General features: G+C 35.5%; 1 protein-coding gene across 1 annotated transcript in view; it reads right to left on the bottom strand.

The window, feature by feature from the left end:
• Positions 1–9,246: 9,246 nt before the first annotated feature.
• LOC149788602 (pre-rRNA-processing protein TSR1 homolog) overlaps positions 9,247–15,342 on the bottom strand; it is a 70,657-nt gene continuing 64,561 nt past the window's right edge. Inside the window, exons 19-20 of the mRNA XM_089974660.1 lie at positions 12,429–12,503; positions 9,247–9,487 (exon numbers count right to left, since the gene is read on the bottom strand). Coding sequence (XP_089830786.1) covers positions 9,294–9,487; positions 12,429–12,503 — 269 coding nt within the window. The 3' untranslated portion in view covers positions 9,247–9,293. The remainder of the gene's footprint in view (positions 9,488–12,428; positions 12,504–15,342) is intronic.

Here is a 15,342-nt window from a genome sequence, read left to right as displayed (position 1 = left end):
GAAGAAATTGCACTATTTCTTCTCTTTTGAAGATAACGCCATAATGAATTCCAAATTTAAGTGATGACATGAAATAAGGTGTTCTTGAAGCATTCATTCAATGCAAAACAAAAGGCATTTGACCAAAACAAGTCTGAATTTAATTAAATTTACCTGTCTGAAATGGCCTAAAAGGCTGACTTAAAATCACTGACAACAGGTAGTCTAATTTGGAAGTATTTTTTATACATATATATTTTGTCATGGATGAGAATGGCATATGAACAGTGATACACCTGTGTCCAACTGTAATCTGTAGATTGGATATACATCCAAGATATCAATACGTAAAACACCACCTGACAACTGGTTGACCTTCTAAAGATGAAAAGATCATCAAGTTGATATGTTTATCGAGAATATTGTATCGTAGGTAGTGTATTGTGAATCATATTGATAAGAGGCACAGGTGTATCAGTTTGTCCCAGTGCTTTTAATAACAGTTTTGTTATTTTTAATGTATCATGAGGTAAACAAAACAATTTTGGTCAGCATCTTTTCATTCAAGTGATGGGGCTACTTGTAATGTATCATCAGGTAAACGAAACAATTAGTGTCAGGATAATGTGACTGGTTGGGCCATGATGCTATGTGTCTGTGGTATGATGCCCCAGTGCTAGACAACACTATAAACTGTCACTGCAGACACTAGTGATATGACTAATTTTTTTTAAAGCTACGTTAAAAATCCCAAAACACCCCACCACACACACACACTCTACCCTTTAGAACTTTTTAGGGCTTCAAAGGCTACCTCGGGTTCCATTTTTTTGGTAGACACATTCCTTACATATATGTATACAAATCACTGTGGTACAGGTAAGTCCTTGTGTTCTATGGAAAATAACAAAAGGTCCTGCCTCACGTTGAGGAAATTGTTTTCCTTGCAGATCTATAACACTTGGGTACAAGTAAGTCCTTGTGTAATAAGGAAAATAATAATAGGCCGAGCCTAATGTTGAGGACATGTTTTCTTTGTTTTCAAATTCATATTGTATTCTTTTTGTTTACCTATGCTACAAGGAGACATTGCATATGTATTTGAATGTTGCTTTAATAAACAAGTTCACAGGTGAATTATTTTTGTTTTTCTATTGGGAAAACTATAGGTAATTTTTCACGAGGTCAACTCTAATGTTTATTTCATTTATACAGTATTTTCAGTGCATGGTACTGACACTGCATATAACAAGGCAAGTTTCGTGGCAACATCAGTGTTTTTAGTACATACCATACACATGTGCGTACACTGTATGACACTGCATACAACCAGATGAGTCAAGGCAACAAGTTATTTTATTATTTCCTTTATACAGGATACTGTCAGAACAGTCTGGGGGGCACTGTGGCCACCAAAAGGGACCTTGGGACACAGACTGCTCGAGTGCTTCAAGTGCACATGGAAATACACTTCTTGTGAATTTGGTCTTATATCAAGGCTGGGGGCACCTTCCCTCCCCGTTTTATTCAGCATTTTCCGAAAAAATATTCTCTTCCAGGTCTCATGTTGGGAAGAACATCTTTAGTGGCTGGTCAAGCCCCTATCAAAGTAAGGTCTGGACATTTCAAGACATTAATTGACTTCCCATGTAGGGAGATGACGAACATTTTGCATGTTTCTAGATGCATGCACACCTAGAGCACCATATTACAGATCATACCTTTGGCAGCATGTTACCCCACTTCTGTTTGGGAGGGAAAATACCGCACACATGATACATACAGTGATAAATCAGTGGAAGACCCAGTCTTTCCCATCTATCACTCATCAGCCTCTTGGTACGAGGACAGGACTAGGACAGAGATCTGACGTCTTGCATAATTGTCATCTTTGATAAGATGACGTTTTCTCCATTCTGTGGGAGGATGTATTCTCAATGGACTGAGTTTTCAGCACAAAAATAGGTTAGCTTTACAATATTGGCAGGTAATTATTACATAATTAAAATGAGTTTTACCCCCCCCCCATCTACATTTCAGCTTCAGATTATCAAAAATATTGTCTGCAGAATTATTATTTATGGAGCAAGTTTACATGGAGGTACTTCAAATTTGTCTATTAAAATTGTAGAGTAACTGAATTTGTTTAGTAAATCTGAGGATAAAACTTATAAACATTTGCAACATTAAAGGTAAACATATCACAGAGAGCTGTGTTTTGATTATGATGAAAATTTAGAAGAATTGCATCTTGTAATAAGGTGTTGAGACTTTTTCATTACTGAGTCACATTTAGTAGAAAATAAAGAGAAGAAAACTGAACAATATTGCAATATTGTTTAGAATTTACGTGTTAATTATATCCCAAAACTGAATATTACCCGTAAATATAGAAACTGAATCTTTGATTTCTTTATATATAAAAAATGCTTTATGTGTCCTTTCATGTTCATTCAACAACAATTTCTTGCCTTAAATGGAAACAATAATAGTCTGATTGTACTGTAAATTCAGCAGTTTTCTGCATCAACTTGAACGTATTTTAAGAATGTATAAAATTTGCCATGAAATTCGCTTGTATGTAGAGTGTGTATTCAGGGTCTACTTGTCCAAAACTTGTGTTCCATTTGAGAAGGAAAAAATCTACTTGCATGTGGCTGTATATTAAATCCATTCATATATCCCATACATTTATACAAATTTGAAGCTAATCACCATAGCTGCAATGCAGACAGATGGACATAACTCCACAGCAGATATTTAGGTCTAGTGGTTAGAATGTCTGCCTCGAATGCAGGAGGTCACGGGACTGAACCCCAGCCAAGTCATACCAAAGACTTACAAAAATGGTACATATAGCTGCCTCACTTGGCACTCAGCATTAAGAGGTTAGTGTTTGGATTGGTCGGCCTGGTGTCAGGATATGTGACTGGGTGGGACATGATGCTGTATGTCTGCGGCATGATGCCCCAGCTAGGTATTATCATCAACTGCCACATTGCAGACATTATAGTTTTATGACTGAAATTTTTGTAAAGCTTCATTAAGATCCTAATCACACGCACACACACTAGCCCTAGATATGTACATGGGGATGGGTTGTACAATATCATAAAACGCCAAAGCCTAATAAAGTTTTTTTAAAGTGTACTTTTAAAAAAATGTAAAAAGGGGATCTGCAATAAATACAAAACCACAAGTGTTTTGTTCCGAGTAGAGGGAAAGAACCTGTTTGATGTGGCATAGAACATATTATCTGCCTGACGGCTTCGACGTTCCTATAACATATCAAACTCATTGTTTCTGCCCACTCACATATAGTTTTGTTTATTTATTAGCTATTAAGTTCTTGACAAATTAATTACATACAGAAATAGATGATTAGTCTAAATATTTATCACTATTAAGCATGTCAGTTAGGCAAGTCATATTATAATACTGTAAAATTGTCTTAAGCGAGTTTAGAATTAACATATTGCTTTGAAACATATATCTATCACTATACAATTAGATGGAGATCATTTGATTTTATTAGCTCTTTCATACTGAAATCAAATGGCTTGTGTACCTTGCAAAATTAAGGAAATGTTTCAACCTGTGTCTTGGTTCCTCTGTTACATAATAATTACGTTCACATGATGCACCAAAAAGTTTTCCTGGTTTACTACAAGTACAGTCACATGTAAATGCTCTTTGATTTTCACAACTGATAGCATTCAGAATAAATTTGCAAAGTATTTCACTAAGTTGGATGTAGGAAAGATATAAAATGTAAAAGTATCTCTCCAGGGCAAAAAAGTAATTATAGTATATTAAACTGCAAGGGTAGGGTCATGATAATATTACATTGATGCTGAAAGTGAAAAAACTAGTTAAGAGAGGCACCACTTTCAGAACTTTTATGTACTTCCTATAGTGCAGTCTTTTACTTATTTCAGTGTGAACAATTTATAGACGTCAAGTGTTTGAGTAGTGTTACTCCTTTAAATGTGTAACATTTGTCCAAGGCAAGAGTGCCACTGGAACATGTGTAATGAACAAAACCAGGCATTCCACAGGTTGAGGAGAAATGCTTTTTGTTACAAAAATGTATGAACTATAGAATTATAATAAGTCAGGAGAATGATTTTAAACATCTCCTTTATAGTACCCAACTCTGAGCCTTACTGTGCAGGTGTAAGGCAGGTAGAAAGGACTATATTGAATAAGGCTCATTTTCTAACCCCCCCACTCCAAATGTCCTTATATTATGTATACTGTATATATGAGGTGGTTAACATTTGAGGATATGGTTTCCATGTGATAGTCCAATTTTTCAGTCTGCATGTTGATTCTCAGACTAAAGTTTTCTTGTGGTAACATGCTTCACCTAAGCAGAGTCAAAAGAATTTAATTTGAATGGGAAAGCTGAGGGATCTTTAATATGAAGATTGATATCAACAATGTTGATTAAATATCACATATTTTCCTTAGAATGGGAAATTTCAATTCCTGTAAGAGTTTAGCGTTGTTTTTTCTGAGTTTATCGTGGTATAAACTGTCAGTTGCCGACTCACACAGCAAATAACGCCCGAAGGGCGTTGTGTAAGCTGTGTGAGTCGGCAACTGAGTTTATACCATGATAAACTCAGAAAAAAACCCGTTAAACTCTTATAATTGAAATTTTAATTATTCGTTATGTTATTTTGTTTGCATCATTAAAAAACAGAAATCTTAATTGAGTGTAGTAATACGTGTTTGTGGTTTTTCTGTTACATAGCTATTTATAGCACTTGGGATTGTCCAGCTTGATCGTAATAAGGTCATCATAATATACCAGTCCTTCAACCAATGGAAGCCAAATTTATTCAATTAATTTTCTGTAAAAAATGGTTAGAATGTTGTTTTCCTTTAATGCTTACTTCGTGTCTGCCTTAACTGGCAGTGTTTATCTTATGCTGTACACGTGACTCTGTTTATTGAAGTGGGTATTATTAGAAAAGTAGTTCTCATTACAGTTCATACAGAAATGAACAACATTCATTTTGATCACGTGGTAACATTCTGACCAATGGAAATGTTACTTTCCTTTACCCGCTACTGGCATTGCAATTATGGGTAGAGAACATCAACATGCGACCCAAGTTACTGTAGTCATCTATATTTGTATACCTATTGCATCAAGCTTTATTTTTGCATCTGTAATTCTGGATATTTTTAAGAGACAAAAGTTTACCACTTCTAGTGATGTGGATCACTCAAGGATGGACATGCACTTCTAGTGAATGTGGATCACTCGAGGATGGACATGCACTTCAAGTGAATGTGGATCACTCGAGGATGGACATGCACTTCTAGTGAATGTGGATCACTCGAGGATGGACATGCGCTTCTAGTGAATGTGGATCACTTGAGGATGGACATGCATTTCAACATTGAGAATGATTATTTTTCCAAGAACTATGTCCCTTTTCTACCTACAACAGTAATGGTCTGTGCTTATATCTTGTGTGCAGGAAGTCTCAGCTGTTTCAAGTTGTGATATTTTGTAGGCTAATTACTGAATGCTTCATGACATTGTTCCTTAGTGAGGTTCGGATGATATGTGAGAAAATTATATCCTACAAACATGACTAATCCAATTTTGGTTTCAACCGCTTGACTCAGAAAGTTCACTTGTCTCACCTACATTCTTGCTTGTTCCAAAATTTAAATCTCTTGCATAAGTTTGATCAGATGTATGAGATTCTAATCCGTGTTAAAAACAAAAGAAACAATGTTAAGCATATTTATCTGTTCAAAGGGCTCAATTTTTATAGTTTTTGTTATTATCAAGGTATCTTATATAAACTAATCTTGTTCAGATATGGTAGCATCAGCACTTCCATTAGCAGGAAAGAAAACTAATTTACTGGACTTAAGATGTTCCCTAACCCCTTCTTTCAAGACCTGATCAATTGACAGAACAAAGTCTCCTGCCACGAGTCTGTTCTTATAATCAACACCAAGTTTAAGACCATTCATCTCCTGGAGTGCACACAGCATTTTCATATCAGAAAATGGTTTTCCACATTGGGTCAGGGTTCTTAACCCATGAGTTGCAACCCAAAACTGGGTCACCATTCTGTTTTGAGTGGGTAGCAGTGTGTTATGGTCTAGGTCTTACACGAAGTAACAGAAAGAAAGTGAAACAGCAATTCAAGTAAAATCAGTACATTATTTATTTTCCCAAGTTAAACAGTATACATTTAAGAAACACTTGCACCATTATAAATCAAATGCTAAATGTCATATCACATCCAAAAGTATAGAACGTTCTGAATGAATTCCAAAAGTCCTGAATGTGCTAATGTGCCACAATGACGTAGTTAGTGTGTATCAATCCAAGAAGGGTATAAGCACTTTAGTAATTCCAATGAATAATTATTTAATTGATTCTTCTAAAATTATATCTAATACAACTGCAAAATCTGAATACAGATTCCAAAACACTGATATGAAACAGCAATCATAATTTGTTTAGAAAGCCTCTATGCAGGCACAATAGAATGTTCTGGAATTCCCGAGGTGCAAGTCATTTCTAATTGGAAAATTACATCAAATTGTTTCCAGGATATTCTGAATTCAAAATGATATATCATCTTATTTATGACTTACAATCATGGACAAAAGTTAGCTACATAAACATGTTATTTAAAAATGAACGTTATCTGAAACAATCGGAAACAATCTGACATCATGGACAAAAATTAGGCACACAATACAGATTTACATAACAATGAAATCAACCATATCAATTTGAAATTCCGTACCCAAGTGGTTTTTTAGCATATAATGAGTGGCACGGCTAACTGCACAAACCTAACCTGGATTGCCACCCAAAAAGGTTAAGAACCACTGGCTAGAATGTAGGTTGTGTTATAGAAATCTTTCACTTTATTTGTTTTTCATATCATTTAGTTTTAAAATGGTCTTTCCTAGAGGAGTCTTAGCAACTCTACCTTAAGGGATTTTCTCCACAAGCTGGTTATGGTCAATGTCATAAACTTTCAGGCTTTATGAGGTCCAGATCACGAGATTTGCTGAATTAAATCCCGAATTTGTCAGTTCCACTCACACATACACTAGCTGAATTTCCTAGCTATGGATAATTATCAACCCAATGTGGCTGAACATTTCTTTGTTTCTTAGTTGTCATATCTGACACTTTGTGCTGTCACTGTGTCTGGCTTATGTCTCTTTGAAGGAATAGTTACACGAGCTCAGCAGCCTTACACTGTAGCCTTCCACTTTCATGTGAATTTTCCCTCTGAATCTTCCTTGTGACCAACCTTGCAAAACTAATTTAGTAAGCTCATTTTATCCATATAGAAAAGATAACTGTTTTGTCAAGTACTTCTGATATAGTGATCATTAGATTCATTTAGCGATTTAAATACAAACACAGGCCACTGCATTAGTGTTACTATTTCACTTCAAACACAATGTTGCACACTTAAGTCTATTCCCAGTATAATCAATTAAAAGTTGGAGACTCATTACTGTCACTTATGTTGATAAAGAGACTTTCATTAATTTCATTGTATTTACTCCTCTTGCAACTCTGGTCTTAAACAAAGTGACAGGAAAGAGTAAAAACCAACATTTCGTAAAATTCAAAACATAATTTATTTTTCGAAATAGAAAGTGAGAAATTAAAAATAACAGCATCATGAATGAAATCATAAATAGTCCTAAAGTTCTATCACATGTCCAAATGTATCCAAGAATCCAAATGAGTTCACTTTTGTGCTGATGTGCCAAGTCTTGATGTATAGAATTAGATAATCCAAAATGCTTTTAAATGAATTCACAATAAATCCAAATAGCTACTAAATCCAAAAAGCCTGAGTACTTTGTAATTCCAATGAACAACTGAAATATATAAATCCACTAAAATGATCACAAATGTTTCTTCGAAGACTGATGAATGCTAGAAATAACCAATTTTCAGCAAATCATCCCCTGTATAAAAAACTGAGACACAATAAAGACAGCAGAACAAGGCTCATCTTAGCATTTTGAAATCACTCTAAACAAGTGATTTAGTAGCTAGTGAACCAGAAATTAGGTAAACTGTTTTTCCCTAGGGGCAATCCCATAGTCTATACCAAACTCATCAACATGATTACTTAAATAAAAGTACATCTCACTTTCTTTGAAACTATGACTATATCTACAAGAATGATCTCATCTTACAGTACAAACCGACATCATTAAAGAATATTGGTATTTAATATGATTTAGTACAAGACCCTATCAATCTTTAATCATGAAAATTAACACACATTATATAAATATACATAACACTCCATGGATTGAAATGAAAGGGGGATTTGCTCAAGAGTATCTGTGTTAAGTAAGCACAATATAACACTGCTCTTTAAAGCACTACTAATTAACCATATCTGATTGGTTTTAAGTGTTTTTATTAGTTGACAGTTTGGTTACTTAGACCAATATGCAGTCATGCAGGTGCCAGTTGCCAATGACCACTTGCTGTACTTGTGAACTGTGAGTATGCTCTGATAAAGGCAGATAGGGTAATTAAAGAAAAAAATTCGCACTTGCCCAACCTGCTTTAAAATAGTGGAAAAACACCTGTCCAAGACAAGTGTCATGGAAAATTTTACTTGTCTGACTTTAAACATGTACAGTCCAGGATATCAGACAATGGGATTTGATCGGCCCTGCCTCTGTCAACTTAACAGCAACATTGTTAAGTACACAACTAGGCTCTAATGTTAAGACACTATTTTAGTACCTGGTATGTTTTCTTTACAATCTACAGTATATCATGCAAACTTTTTTTTCTGATGGACAGAGGCAGAATTATAGGCCATTTTTCCTGTGCTGTGCATTGTTCTCTTTGGCAATATGGGATTTTAATCCATGTTTGTGACAACCATTTTTTTTGATAGCAAAAAGCAGAATGTTTAGACTTTACTGAAATTACACAACTTCATCAGCCATTTATAGGAGGAGATGGTATATGTGGCTGGCGTAAGGGAGGTCAAATGTTAAGTGAAAAGCAGGAGTTGGAAATATATGATACTGACTGTAGTTGAAAGGGAAGTAACTTGCATTGGATTTCTCAAATACACTGCAATCTCCAACAACGTAATTTCCTTGCAACAATCACTTTCAAATATTGGCAGTGTCATATTTTTCCAAGTTCTTTTGAAAATTGTATGACCTGTAGCTCCAACTGATCCTCTCTTTCTCTCTGCCGTGAAAACAAAAATAACATTCTGTGGTTTATGGAGTATTTAATAAATATCACATTTATAAACCTTTTAATCAAACATAGAAAATGCTGGCCCTTCAGATTCCTCCATTTCCTGTGGTCCCTCCTCACTAACTGGGGGAGGGGCTTGCACACATGGCTCATATGTCCATTTGGGGTATACCCTTTTATAAAGGCACATTAGCACAGTGTCCTGGGACTTCAGATGACCATCAAATATACATTTCATATGACCATGGGTACCTGTAACATCACAAAAACATTTTAAAATTCTTATAATGAACCACTGGGTAAAAACTTGCATTATATCCATATTCCTCTACTGGATTGTTAAATATTTTCCTGCAGTCAATATTGTATCATGTAAAACAGTTACTAACTGCCAACTTTGTTTGTCCCTTTGATCAGGACAACAATATAAAAAAATCCTAACCCCAACTATGTTTTAGTATTAATGTTGATAGTTCACAGAATTAACAAAACAAAAACATGCATTAGAAAAAGACTCTTAAAATTTTTTTCTTCTGTACTGATAACATTTATAGGTAATTTCAAAATGTTTTCACAAAAAAATGTCAGAAACATTAGACTTTGCAGAGAAACTCAGTTTCTTTGTAACAGTTTATGCCACTGTAAATTCTTACACCAGATGCTAACACTTTTATGGTTAGTTTTCACATTTAATGAGCATGCAAATGCAGCATAACATTTTTGCATGCAGATTCTCCTTAATATAGAAAGAAAAATACTTTTTATACAGAATAATATATGTGTCATAAATTTTCTTACATTTCTGGTGAACTATAAAGGGATGCAGCAAAGCATTCCTGTTTTATTCAGTTTTGCTCCATCACATCATGTATAATTTGACCAAGAAACCTTGATATTGAACAAACATCGCAACTGCTGAAAACAAAACATCGCTATTGAACAAATACCACAACTTAGGAATAGGAAACATTGATATGTGTATTGAACAAATACAACTTCTGCCTGGGAAACAATGCTACTGAACAATTAACACATCTGAGCAGGAAACATAACTACTGAACAATTAACACATCTGATCAGGAAACATAACTACTGAACAAATACTACAACTTCTACCGAGGAAACATTGTTACTGAGCAAATACCACAAGTTATGACCAGGAAACACACTACTGAACAATAAAACAATTTCTCTATAAGAAGCATTGGTACTGAATAAATACCACTGTAGCAGACTGTGGTCTTCATTTCAATACATGCTTGGGTTTAGAGCAGTAATTTTGCAGCTACAAGGAAACACTCATGGTTTCACACTATTAGTTTTATTGACATCACATTCAATTACAGTACAGTATGTTAACTTCCATTAAATTAAACCCCAATCGATGGAATAACAGCTGTATTCCTTTGTCTTCTCATATTTCTTATTTCCAAAGATGTTTCAATTGGTTCTTCATAGGACTATCTTTCCTGAGAGTAAGCATGGCAGAACTGACCTTCTACTACACAGGTATATGTATTTTTTTGTTCTATTCCAAAATGCCAACAAATCAGTTTCTCTTGGGTTTTTTGGGTGACTGACCACTTGACCTATTTGTCCTTAGTTTCAGTCTGTAAAACAGCTGCATGTGCAAATGAGGTTCCCCATGGGGTACATACATGATTTAATAAAAACATAATGCATGATGGTTTATCTACATTTAATTTGTAAAATATTATGCCCACTGCATATATTTACTTTATGAAATATGCCTGTTAGACCACAACATCTGAACTGGAAACATCATTACTGAACAAATACCACAACTTCTGACATGGAAGCATTACTGAACAAATACCACAACATCTGAACAGGAAACATTACTGAACAAATACCACAAATTCTGACAAGGAAGCATTACTGAACAAATACCATGACTTCTGACAATGAAGCATTACTCAACAAATACCACAACTTCTGACAATGAAGCATTACTGAACAAATACCACGACTTCTGACAATAAAGCATTACTGAACAAATACGACATCTGACAATGAAGCATTACTGAACAAATACCACAACTTCTGACAATGAAGCATTACTGAACAAATACCGCAACTTCTGACAATGAAACATTACTGAACAAATACCACGACTTCTGACAATGAAGCATTACTGAACAAATACGACATCTGACAATGAAGCATTACTGAACAAATACCACAACTTCTGACAATGAAGCATTACTGAACAAATACGACATCTGACAAGGAAGCATTAATGAACAAATACCACAACTTCTGACAATGAAGCATTACTGAACAAATACCACGACTTCTGACAATAAAGCATTACTGAACAAATACCACGTCTTCAGACAATGAAGCATTACTGAACGAATACCACAACTTTTGACAAGGAAGCATTACTGAACAAATACCATGACTTCTGACAAGGAAGCATTACCGAACAAATACCATGACTTCTGACAAGGAAGTATTACTGAACAAATACCATGACTTCTGACAAGGATGCATTACTGAACAAATACCATGACTTCTGACAATGAAGCATTACTGAACAAATACCACGACTTCTGACAAGGAAGCATTACTGAACAAATACCACGACTTTTGACAAGGGAGCATTACTGAACAAATACCACGACCTCTGACAAGGAAGCATTACTGAACAAATACCCCGACTTCTGACAAGGAAGCATTACTGAACAAATACCACAACTTCTGACCAGGAAACATTACTGAACAAATACTACAACTTCTGACCAGGAAACATTACTGAACAAATACTACAACTTCTGACCAGGAAATATTACTGAACGAATACCACAACTTCTGACAAGGAAGCATTACTGAACAAATACCACAACTTCTGACAAGGAAGCATTACTGAACAAATACCACAACTTCTGACAAGGAAGCATTACTGAACAAATACTATGACTTCTGACCAGGAAACATTACTGAACAAATACTACAACTTCTGACCAGGAAACATTACTGAACAAATACTACAACTTCTGACCAGGAAGCATTACTGAACGAATACCACAACTTCTGACAAGGAAGCATTACTGAACAAATACCACAACTTCCGACAAGGAAGCATTACTGAACAAATACCACAACTTCTGACAAGGACATTATTGCTAAGACTTACTGGTACTCACTTTGTGCTATCCATACGACTTACCTAATGGTTCCTTAATATGACCCCTTCTTCCCCACTTAGTTTTCAGTTCCACAGGTTTGAACCACAGAATATCCTCTGGAAGTAAAACAGTATATTTATTTATTTACTTATTTATTCACGTGTGCAAAGCAGATAACTCAGCCTATCAAGTTGCACTCATCATGCAATTTTATCAATCTGAAAGGCATACAATTTGGATATGTAGCTTTTGCAAGGTGGTATATGTGTGTGTGATTTAGATTTTTAACGCAGCTTTAACAATTTTTCAGTCATATCGGTAAGATGTCTGCAGTGTGGCAGTTTAGAGTGATGTTTAGCACTGGGGCATCATGCTGCAGACATGTAGCATGATATCCCACCAAGTCACATTATGTATCTGCAGAGTTGGAGTAACTCAACCAGCAGCACCATCACCATATACAAAGGATGTATTGACATCATGGCTACAGTTTTCCATAACCACTGCAAAGCAACTGGTAATAAAGATTCTTCCTTCAAATGACTCAATGAAGCAACTGACAACAGGTCAGATGGTATTGTCATGACAACCTGCCCTCAGTTACTAAAGTCACTAATGTCTTAGAGGTGACTGAATGACCTGAACAAAATCCCCACTCCAGCATCCAAGGTGGATGTTGGGGTACTTAACTTTATAGCTGGAAGCTGAGACTAAAGTGTTGTGGCAATGGGAGGGGGCAGGGACTGACCACCTCTCATGTTTTCTCGCAGATTCCAAACCATTGGTGAACTCCTTTGCCAGGCAGAAGTGAGTGACAAGACCCATATTTCCTCCTAAACTTTCAGGAGAAGGAAATATGACCCTCTCTTTCTGAAAATGATATTTTCTGAGCGGAAGGTGGTGGTCTCTGTCGCTCATTATTCATACTGATAGGGGGACGTGCATGTATTTTGCCTAGTGAATGAATGACCAGTCACTTGAACCCAATGGTAACTCAGATTTGTGGGAGGAAGCCTCCCCTGGACTAAGAGAGAACTATTTCACTGCATAACCCTCACTGGGTTGCATGAACTGTTCAATGCCACAGAAGGGTTTTGGGTGTCTGGAGAATGTTGACCAATCCACAAATTGCAATCACTATACACAGGGTGTTTCTTTACTCCCTCCAGGGGTGAGCCTTTGCTCATGCTAAGGAAGGTGTTGCCCTTTCTTCCCAGCTTGGGGACTCTAGTTCCACTGCCTTCTTCCTAGAAGACGTACTCTCTTTATACATAAAGATGCTGTTCCTCCCTTGGAAATTGGCAGGCAGCACTTGACCCCAATGTTAAGCTGAGAAGCTGTTTTCCCTCTCAAGAATGGTAATAACTAATTACCATGGAAAGGTGCATTCCCTTTTTCTTTTATTCAGGGTTTGTGAGTGTGCGTCATGATTCAGGGGAAGATAATATGAATGCACTTCCTCCCTCCCTTTGTAAGTACAATAAGTTGGACATGCATCCATTCATATAGTTTGTGCACAAAAAACATGTGGTGTGGATGTCTCATGGGGTCATTTATAAATGTGCCCCAATTTACCCACACTAGGTGATATATGAAATAAACATTTCTTAAAAAGAAATCTGTCGGTCATAATGAGGGTCAGTGTTACTTGTATTGTTTTTTGACTATTTATCCATGAGTGAAAACTTCAAAGTTTTTGACTAACTGAGGTGTAAAAAGAAGTAAAGAAACATTGAGGAATTGAAATGCACAACCACTAAATAATGAATGGAAGAATTACCTCTACTAATTTCAAGTAGGAGATTGAATGGAATTTAACAACACTCATTGCATACAACAACAATGAAAATGAAAACATACACATGGACAACATTCAAGTGAATTTTGAAGACTCTAGAAATTTTTGTTTTCTGACAAGGTAATTTCTGAATCAATGAAAGGAAGGGGGCTCATTGTATCCCAAAAACAATCAAAATTATCACATTTAACTACCAAAATAACTTCTGACAACAATTTTTGCTTATCAAAAAGAATGTGAATGTAAGTTTCTGAACATCAATAAACCTTCACTGAAAGGTATTTTTTCCTCGAGCAAGAATTTTTCATTGTTGACAAAATGTCATTTGAAAAAGAATAAAGAGACACTACTGCATATGGGCCGATGACGTGGAGTCAGACTGGGTTGATGTACATGTTCTAAAAACTTTCTAGAAGGGAAATGGTACAAGGGTTTTTCCAATGCAGAAAGGTTAAGCTACTTAATAGTGATAGCTTAACATGAACTAATAGTTTAATTTTATCAATTTAAGAAATGCAAGTTGCCATAATAATTGATGGAGTCCCCAGCCAGCCAAAGACTAATAAAAATGTGCATTCCAAATCAACCAATGGCTCAACCAAATTTGGTTAAAATGTATATTTGTTTCCCCTGATATACATGACAATTTTGCCTTGCAGGTGATGCTTGCTATACACCTATTCAATTTACACACTATAATTTTAATGCCATTTATTATGAAGAAATAACATTCAAATTGTGTTACGGTGCTGATTTTTGTGCCATCACTGGTGCCATGTACTGTAACTTGCATGCAGCTCACATACATATTATATGCATTAATTTGTCTTTAAAATATGCATAAATAATCAGTGATTGAAAACATAGATGTATAATCTGCCTCAGAACTTCCTAAATTTAAAAGTATCCTATCGGTTTACGTCATAACCTCTATGTCATACATTAAGTGTCACCTTTATTGTCTGCTCTTGATGATGTTAACTATGCCAATATACTTACAATGAAGGCTATGTAAAAATTACATGAAGAAACAGGAAAGAGGATTTAATCTTATCATAACTCAAATTATTGCTGACATAAATGGAGGTTGTCAAAGAAACAAGCGACAATGATATTAATGAGGTGAGAAAATTGAAACTGTATCAGCATATAAATAT

Source organism: Sinohyriopsis cumingii, chromosome 11, assembly GCF_028554795.1.
Source record: "Sinohyriopsis cumingii isolate HCF-2022 chromosome 11, ASM2855479v2, whole genome shotgun sequence".
NCBI classification, from domain to species: Eukaryota; Metazoa; Mollusca; class Bivalvia; order Unionida; family Unionidae; genus Sinohyriopsis; species Sinohyriopsis cumingii.
The sequence above is the reverse complement of the archived record's forward strand: the minus strand, read 5'-3'. Positions and strand labels throughout refer to the sequence as shown.